Source organism: Triplophysa rosa, linkage group LG11, assembly GCF_024868665.1.
Source record: "Triplophysa rosa linkage group LG11, Trosa_1v2, whole genome shotgun sequence".
NCBI lineage: Eukaryota > Metazoa > Chordata > Actinopteri > Cypriniformes > Nemacheilidae > Triplophysa > Triplophysa rosa.
The window spans coordinates 11935034-11944818 of record NC_079900.1 but is presented as its reverse complement, the minus strand read 5'-3'; the positions used below and the strand labels follow the sequence as shown (position 1 = coordinate 11944818).

Sequence of the window (9785 nt, the reverse complement as noted above, 5' to 3'; positions counted from 1 at the left end):
AAATTGATGGTGTAATTATTAAAGTGATACTTCACCCAAAAATGAGAACTCTGTCATCATTTACTCACCTTCGAGTTGTTCCACATGTGTATAAATTTCTTTGTTCTGATGAACACAGAGAAAGAGATTTGGAATAATGCTTATAACCAAACAGATCTCAATACCCATTTACTCCCATAGTAGAAAAAAAATACTTTATCATGTTTTTTGTTCTGTTGAACACAAAAGAAGACATTTTGAAGAATGTAGGACAGCAAACAATTCTGGGGCACTTTTGACCACCATTGTTTTTTTTCCTATTATGGTAGTCAATGGGTGTTTGGTTATAAGCATTATTCCAAATATCTTTCTCTGTGTTCATCAGAACAAAGAAATGTTTACACATTTGGAACAACTCGAAGGTGAGTAAATGATGACAGAATTTTTATTTTTGGGTATCCCTTTAAAGCAACACTTTTGTTAGACCAATGATATTTTCTCTCATTTCAATTCAGTATCCTGTGGGCGTGGCCTGTTTGATTCAAATTCTGAAGGAGGCCAATTATTAAAATGTAGGTTCATCAAGTTGTTTAACTGACAGAGCTGTGTGCAACAGATTTTCTGATCACTAATTGGCATGAACCATAAGCTAGAAAGAAAGCATGAAAGGTCATCTGCCAGGCTAAGGTTAAGCTCTTTCTGACTTTTGAAGCTCTGCAGTCAACAAAGATCTGAATTCTTTCACAATCTCAAGTTTTAGATCAATGTACAGACAGCACTCTGGGTGCTAGACCAGTTCCAGACTTTGGAAACATTGCACAAATACACACATACTGTCTCAATGTTTGTCACACTTTAAAAACGCATGTAAATCATGATGAGAATACATTTCATAAAATCCAGCATATACAAGCAATTACAATGTCCTCACAGCATGAACAGGCATCTGGTGAAGGGTGTGGAGCTTAGTTCTTATTGAAAACATCCACAAGTTCAGTGCTCTTTCTAAACTCTCTAGAACTCCTTTGGTGGGACTCACTATCTGTATCGAGAACGGTGCAGCAACTGACTGATACGTAATATTCAACAATAGCACTAACATCAATATCCAATATCAACATGGGTAATCAACAGAAACTCTACAGGGAACAAAACGTGTAATTTCCAAAAGACTGGAATGGAGGAATGTCTGTGTGTAATGACTCACACACAGTCTAACAACTCCCATATGAACAGTGCTATGACAACAGGGAAGGGGGCAGGAAATTGAAGTAAAGCGCAGCTGAGAAGCTGAAGAGAGCCCATCATCACTGCAGGGATGAAGATGAGAGGACAACTTCCTTGCTTTACTGTGACTGAGGGATGTTGTGATGTCATAATGACTGTAAAGAACTAAATATAAAGTCTGTGATGTGGTGAAAGGTTAATTTTCCAGTGAGGGGATCTTGCAGACGAATGGAAAAGCTTTAGCACAACTGTTGTCATTCCAAGACCTTAAACCTGCAAAAGATGAAAAGAAAGAATGCAAACAATACAGGTTATCAATCGATTACAAAAAGAAATTAAACTATTTGCCTCACTCAATATTTGCTCAAAAATGCCCCCTAATTTATGTTATTTAAAACATTATTGTACCAGGTAAATCATTGACTCATAAACAACACAATGTATAAATTAAAGGTCCAATGTGTAATTTTGGGGGGTATTTATTGACAGAAATGCAATATAACATACATAACTATGTTTTCAGAGGTGTATAAAGACCTTACATAACAAAGCGTTGTGTTTTTATTAGCGAATTAGTTATTTCTATGTATAACGCGGGTCCCCTTACATGGAATTCGCCATGTTGTTTCTACAGTAGCCCTAACGAACAATAAGTTCGGCAAAGAAGCGAAAATAACATCTTAGTTCTGTGTCAGCCACCGTAGCACTTCGAAAGGGAGGGGAGAAGGGTGGAGTGAGGCATTGGTTGCAATTCGCAACCCCACCGCTAGATGACGCTAAAGTTTATACACTGGACCTTTAAAAAACATCCGTATAATAAGGCTGTCACAATATATTTTCACTACAAGATGTGGCAAAAACAAAAATTCTTGATAACGGTATTATCACAATATCTGTTGAAATAGTAAATTAAATTAAATAATGTTATTAGTCAAAATCATGTTTCAATTTGTTTATTTTGTGTGGCAAATGTGTACTATGTTGGAGTATTAACACTGGTGATTGATTATTTACAACATTATAATATGTACAAAAGGAACACAATATTAATGAAAACTCACCACTGTTTTGTCTGTACCAGATCTCCACACAATCCTCCTCTTCGGGGATGCGATGAATGCCATCATCTGGCTGGTTTCCATCCCAGTAACTGTATTCATAAGGTGACCCATCTGTCCACTCCAAAGTGCCCTCCTAGCAACAAACATTGATTAATAATGCTGTCACATTTGCCCCTTGACCCTGGCGTTTTAACCAAAGCTTTCATGTCACGCATAAGTTCATTTTATAGGAACTCCCCACAGCAGGTTTATAGACATTCTCTTTACAGATCAGATGGTTTGTTGTCCATAAATCATGTGCTTTACACACCACCACACTTTGGTGGAAGAGTTTGCTGGCTTCAACTTGACTGGAATTGATTAAACATCACTTATCGAAATCATATTTTTCTTTCATTCAATTATTAGTCAGGGGTTATATAATCAGGGCTATAAATAAAAATTATGTCAGTAGTGGATTAATCAAATGTGTGACGTTTTGAGTAAGTTTTAACAATGTGATTGAACACAGAATTTACCGAATTTGCATTCATAGTAAAGAAAACATAATAAATGACTGATGTTAGGATACAATGAAATAGTGTGTGATCACATTCACCTGTCTCCTATCATGAAGGCCAATCCAAATGTCTGTTGGAATTCCTGGTACACGGCTATTCACGAGATCATACACAAACACGTTTTCTTCCCAGCTATGAATATATGCCAAAAAAAAGCCATCAAAAGGTGCAGACAAATCCTCCAAACTGTAAAACATGTCACATCTCAGCATTCTTGTACCTTGTCCAACTAACATTTCAAAAATATTTTTACCTGTGGATGGAGGCGAGCTTGGCTGATTTGTGTCCATTGGAAAACTCTGCACAGTACAGATCTGCTTCAGCCCAGGTCCGGTTCAGAGGGAAAAAACGGTAGCAGTAGCCTTCAAATTCAGTCCAGAAAAGTGGACATGTTACGGGCTGGTTCGAGTCTGATAGTTGTAGGGGCAGTGCTGAAATGACATAATCCCCCAAACATATAAAACACATTATTATGTTATTAGTAACATCATCTGGAAAGTTTCTAACTTATTACGAAATATACTGTCACTGTTTCCTTTTTACAGCAACAACCTGTATTCAATTTAGAAAAAACTGTATGCAACAAAAAGAATTACAGCTGTAAAACATTTACATATTTCAACTTAAAAACTTTAGTTCAAAGGCTGACTCAAATTTTTAAGTTAAATCAAATTGGCTTCACAAGTCACTTGAATTCAAATGATATTAAATTAACTTAAAAAATCTATTTCAACTTAATATAATTTAAGAGTAAATAATAAAAATAAGAGTTTTTTCTTTCAAAAATACTTATATGATGAATAAGATTAATTGCAATAAACAGTTTAATTAAACATTGCATAAAATTAATAAAAACATTTTCTTTAATTAATGTATTTCAAATGTAATCTTATTTAGAAAACTTCCAGAAGCTTCCAGAAAACTAAATCTTTTAAAGAGGATTTTTCTCATGGAGGATATATCAATAGAGGATATATTAGAACAGTCTCATGACATCTGTGTAATATAAACAATTATGAAGAGATACCTCATAAAATTTTGTGACAAACAAAGACACCTTAACAGCTTAAATCCTGTGATGGTCATTATTTGGCAAACCAGCACTGGTTATTCTCTGTCTTCAAAAAGGTTTTAAAAGTTAAAAACATTTAAGCAAGATAACAGTGTGTGTTTGCCTTGGTTTTTGTCACTCACCTTGTGTGATCTTGATGTTAGTTGAAGGCAGAGCCCCCACTGAGAAGTCATTGAGCAGTAGAACTAAACACAAATCCCAGCAGTGCATTTTTAGTGCATTTGAGATGAGATTGAGATCTGATGTGTGTGCGCCACAGGACTGTGTATAGTGCTGGGGAGATTAGAGGGTGTGTGAGCCTTTTTCAACCCCTTCCTTTTTGTTGGACTCTTCCTACATGGTCAGGTCCAGAACTCTGACATCAGACTGTGTGTGAGAGAGAGAGCGGGAGAGAGATGCCAGAAGGGGACTAATATTTTGTGCCATACAGTATGTAATGTTTGATGAAAATGTTGAAAGTCATATGTTAACTATGCTTTAATAAATAAACTAATTTTCAGTTACAATCGGATTTACGTATTGAAAATCTCTAACTCGAGCAGCTAGAATAAGTAATTCAACACCCCCAATCAAATCCATGTGACTAGATGATCTTCATTCAACATTTCGTATTATTTCGTATTACAACATCGTATTATATTGTATTGTCATTGTGTTGAATGTCTGTACTAGAAGCTTCCAACACCAAAGAAAATTCCTTGTGTGTGCAAGCACACTTGGCAATAAAGCTCTTCTGATTCTGATTCTGATTCTGATTTCACCATATAATAATTTGGAAGGATTGTGATTTCCAGCTTGTCTTTGAGGCTATACTGAACACCCACTTCACATTGTTTGCTTAGTTCAATTAGGCTCATCTGACACCGTCTTGCAGTTGATAGTGGGTCTGTTTTATCTCGAGGACTACGAACTCATGCTATTAAAGGGCCAGATTTTCTCTTATCTCTGTGAGGAGGACTGCCGTCTGTATAGCAACATAAGGGAAGCACGACACAGACGACTCATTCTTAACTGAAGAAGACTTCCATTTAAGTCAGACAACATTGTTGCTAAATACGGCTTCTTATTGAGGTTTATTTTGTTGCTGTTTTCTGTCTTGTATTACAAATAAGCTGGATGTAATGGAAAAAAGATATGTATGTAGACAAATAATAGTGTTTTACAGACACCAAAGTGTCTTTCAATACATCTTTCATGCACCAAGATGTCTTTCTCAGATAGCTTTTCGATCTTACAGCATCATCAACCTGGGTGACCTCTATAATACTAATATAAAACTAAATCTTTAAACATTATATTTATAGAACCTAACTCCATTCACTGGATCACCAAGCTTTAAACCCAGCCAACAATGTTTCTAGACATTTCCAGTGCATCATTGGGTGTACCCATGATCTGTGTGTGAAGATGAACTCAGACAAGTAAGCTAAAAATATCCTGTTGAGTCTATTGATTTTGATTTTCAAATAAACTGATATGCTGACAAGATGAAACATTTCACTCTCTATTATTGTTGTAGAGCTTACAAATGATACCTGCTCATACAACAAATTGATACTTGAATAGCGAATTGGGTGATGACATAGTGATTAGTGGTGATGTCACAACAAGTAATTATGTCATTATGAGTGATGACGTCTTAATAAGTGTCAGAGATGGCATAATGAGTGCATAACAATTTGCATAATGAGTTTGATTTGATTTACGTGTTATGCATTCTATCTGTGTTAACATTTTTCATAGAATGCTAAAAAAATTTAATTCATCCTTCTCCTTTAACAAAATGTCCAGGAAATGCTAAAGTGCCCTGAAAGACAATGAGATTAGGACTGTTTTGCTCACTCTGTCTCAACTCCTTAATGCCACATTAACTTTTGTGTGGTTCAAAAGTCATTTTCAAAATTCTAAGAGTTTAGGCAGAGGAGTTCTCCTTTAAATAAATACTTACCCTTCTAAATACTGTAAAAATAAATTTGGCTATGAATACTAAAGTACTATAGGCTGCTTTCTAAGTGCTCTTCTTTGTCTTTCTGTTCCTAAGGTCTGTGAACGCCTAAATTGTTATTTTTCTTCTAGGTAGTCTTCTATGATTACTTATTTCCTCACATTGGTTGCAATCCCTCTGGTGTATTGCAGACGATAATGCAAGCAAGATATGCAACATCTGTGACATTTCCTGTGTCACTTCCTGTTTGCAGGACAACTGAGCAGCTGGACATATTGCTAATAATGTGAATGTTATTTTGACCCTTAACTTCCAATTCCTGTAGAATTACATCAGCCGCTTTCAACCCGCAGAGCTGCAGGGGAACATGTTTACAAATCATATGTTTTTCCATGTGCAATTGTAATAGGTCATTTTGAGAGTAGTTATATATTTTATGTTAACCCGAGAACTTTAAGCAGACAGATCATCTCCATAAACCTCCATAAGTTACCAGCTGTTATTTCTGTGACCTTTCTTGTCTGACATCCTCTTTATTGCCACAGTATTTATTGTGCATATTGTTGCTTAGCAACCTGCATGCATTGGGGTGGGCAGGGGTTGGGCCACAAACCATAGAATCATATTCTCTGAAGGACAGAATGTGCAGTTCTCAGTGGACAATCTCTTTTGAGCTGAATGGAATGCCATGCATGTTTCATGTAATTGCAAGGTGTCATTGTATACAGTGTATATTTGTCATTAAAAAAATTGGAGTAAAAAATATTTTTTATCATCCTGATCTCTCAGAAATCTCTTTAAGCTCCTTGCTGCCATCTTGTGATACGATTATGCAGTGTGGGTGTGGTGGACAGATATGCAAATATCAATATCTGACCTTGGAAAATGAAATGTAATGATATACCAAACACATCCAGTGAACCTTGAAATAAAATTAATAAATATTTATTATTTCTTTAATAATTTAGCTTTAGCCACTGAATGATTAAAGTGGTCACAGCTGTGCTTTGGTCAAACCAACTTCATGTGGTAAATGTTTAAATCCGCAGATATTTTGTTAGAAAATCTGTTTAAACATGAAGATATAACAAATTGCGTGCTGCAAACACATAGGGTGGGTAATGAATAGAGAGAACAATGGAGAAAATTTAGGCCTACTATCGTCCCTACTGAAAAGAAAACGGTCAAACCCTGCCCAAAATACATTAGAAAATTTATTTAATGGTTATAATGGGACTGGTATGCGATGGATGCTATTGTGGTGTGTAACATTAAACCTATTGGAATAATTCCCAAAACACACTACAAAAGGAAATTTGTAATGTTTTTTGTCGAAAAAGCTATGGTTTATAATGCTATTTTAATGGAAACCATTAAAAAATATTCTGTGATGGTTTCTATTGGGTATTGTTCTTTCAGCAGGGTTATTTGCATGTGTGATATGAAGAGCAATGTAGCAAATATAAAGCTCAAAAATTGAATGGGTATATCTGACTGGGATATAATTTTCCCAAACAGCAAAGACCCTGTCAAAACAAAATCCTTTCTTATAATTGTTTTAATTTCCACCACATTAAAGCAGAAATACATTTCTTAAAATGAACTTTTTACCCTAATATGTTGAATAAAATAAGTGCCACAAAGAGCATTGGTTACCTGAATGCAAAAGGTAACATAATACGCGTACTTGTAAATGTATGACTTATTGACAAGACGAATTTTAATTAAACAGCAAGGAATGCGCTGTTTACGTTGTTTTCTTGCTCCCTGTGGTTCCACCTGCAGATCTCTGTATTTTCAACACATTCCTGCTGTCACTAGGCAACCACACAGTCAGAGAATCTAGCTAAAGCAACAGATGTTTCTATTTTCTGCTTCGAGTCAAATTAGGACTATAGAAATGTCACATTCAGCTTTAGTTTGTTAAGCCTACGTTGCCAATAATTTTTTCTATTTATCGCCTTCAGCTACAAATAAAAAACAACTATATAAACAATTCCATGGTTCTGCAATCAACAATTGTGCATTAACACGGAAATACATCTGTCTCCGCGTCACTCCAAATAACAATAGCGATGACGTTATTTTATTTACCGGCAGATGGCGCTGACGCTGTGTGAACTAACCGCCCGCGCTGAATCGAAGAGCGGAGAGAAATAGATGGGAGGGTCAGGCCGCTCACTGCCTCTCAGTTTCAAACACACACAGTGTATTTCAAACCTGTGCATGGACATAAAGTGAAAGCTGAAATTAGGAGTTGCTTTTTCCCGTGTTAGACGGGTCATGCTGTCTTCGCAAAGGTAATGAGCCGCAAAGCCTTCGGGTCTCGGCTGAGCAGCGCCCACAAACTGCAGCGAAACTGGAATGACTGGCAGCCCAGGTAAGTAGCGCAACTGTCGGTTGAGTCCTTGCACAATAGACCGAGGCTTTAGCGAGGCCTTAATCTCGTCCGTCCTTTTATCGAACAGCAGCGCTGTCTTTATTCACGTGAGGTGATTTTTTAAAAAGCCATTTCGAACCAGTAACCTTTTATCACATTTTACGACGCTATTGTTGCTCAAGTGTGTTGAAATCTTTGTTACGTTGTCACGCGGTGAAGCTGACAACGTCAAACGCTCACGTTATTCGAGGCTGGTTAGCTAGCACAAGCTAACCCAATAATCGTTGAACACTGACGAAATTTACCATGTGGATTTTTGTCCGCCAGCTGGATTTGTAAAAATTGAGCAAAATGTGACCGTACGTGCAGTGATTGGTGTGTCTTTGGCGGACATACTGTTGTGTCGTGGCATTCATTTATGGTTTATGTGAAGAAACGCGTGTGGTCTTATACGTTTAGCCATCAGCTATCCAACGTTATTGTCTTATTATTATTGAGGGTACAAGTGTGGTGGTTTTGTTACACGAAGTACAATACTCGTTTTAGAGAATTGAATTCGTTTTCAAGTCATTCAGTTAAGTTGGAGCCTAATTTTATTGCCACATGCTCATGTCACTTTGTAAACCAGCAACATATGCTTTGCTCGTGCAACTGTTGTGTGATATCCAACTTTAAAACGTACTACTTTTAATTTGCATATTTCCATAGTTTAATCAGCTAAGCCATCTGAATTAGTCTGAATGTTAATGTCAGCATTTTGTGTGCTTGTGTTTGTCAGGAAAGCAAACTGATCAGATGTGAATTTGTGAGTGCATTGAACTTTGCGTGTAAACGGGACAAATGAAATCTTCAGCGTGTCTGCCAATCAAATAGTAAAACTTTCAAAGCCGTATAAGAATGAACCTCAATACTGCCAAAGCTACATGACATATTTGTAACTTATCAATGAATAAATGTTGTCATGAGAGAAGAACTATTGATTATCTGGTTGTTAATTGTGGATGATTATTAACAGGCTGTACTCTAATATAAACGCCACAGAAGTCCATTTTAGATTTACCTTGTTAGTTGGGTTGCATTACTTGTTGCTGTGGAGAATGAAATCCCAGTAACGTCAAACGACGCCGTCTCCATAATTTCTGGATAGAATTGTCAGAATTGCCTGTAAGATTCATAGATAACTTTAGTTTGCGTTGACTGCGTTTTATTATCCACCACCTAGCTGTTAAGAATTGGTAGTTTCTATAATGTAAAAATAATTCTTCTGTAAATTGTTCTTGTAATTTAATCTCTTGTATGAAAATATTGAATATGACAAAATATTTGACATTAAGCAAACATTGTTTTAAATATACATTTTGTTTTGATATACCTAGATGTTTTACTTGCCTCGTAACATTGTTGCTCTTGTATACAAACTATAGATGTGTAAACCAACCTCAGAGCCACTGGAGAGATAATGTTACTTGATGGGGTTTTATACGTGTGATGTCATATATCTGACTGAGTAACTTCCCAGGCTTTTCTGTCTAGTAAACTTTATATATATATATATATATAA

General features: G+C 36.2%; 2 protein-coding genes across 4 annotated transcripts in view; one reads left to right on the top strand and one right to left on the bottom strand.

Annotated features, from left to right (window-relative positions):
• Positions 1-419: 419 nt before the first annotated feature.
• On the bottom strand, positions 420-4203 carry clec19a (C-type lectin domain containing 19A). Its single transcript, XM_057346579.1, has 5 exons — positions 4022-4203; positions 3081-3258; positions 2866-2959; positions 2268-2400; positions 420-1479 (listed from the first exon to the last, which is right to left on the bottom strand). The coding sequence occupies exons 1-5, from the start codon at positions 4107-4109 to the stop codon at positions 1403-1405; spliced, it is 570 nt and encodes a 189-aa protein (XP_057202562.1). The 5' UTR covers positions 4110-4203; the 3' UTR covers positions 420-1402.
• A 3781-nt stretch (positions 4204-7984) lies between these two features.
• The window catches only part of smg1 (SMG1 nonsense mediated mRNA decay associated PI3K related kinase), a 27771-nt gene continuing 25970 nt past the window's right edge, over positions 7985-9785 (top strand). For all 3 annotated transcript variants that reach the window (XM_057345133.1, XM_057345132.1, XM_057345131.1), the window contains exon 1: positions 7985-8224. In XM_057345133.1, coding sequence (XP_057201116.1) covers positions 8148-8224 — 77 coding nt within the window. In that variant the 5' untranslated portion in view covers positions 7985-8147. The remainder of the gene's footprint in view (positions 8225-9785) is intronic.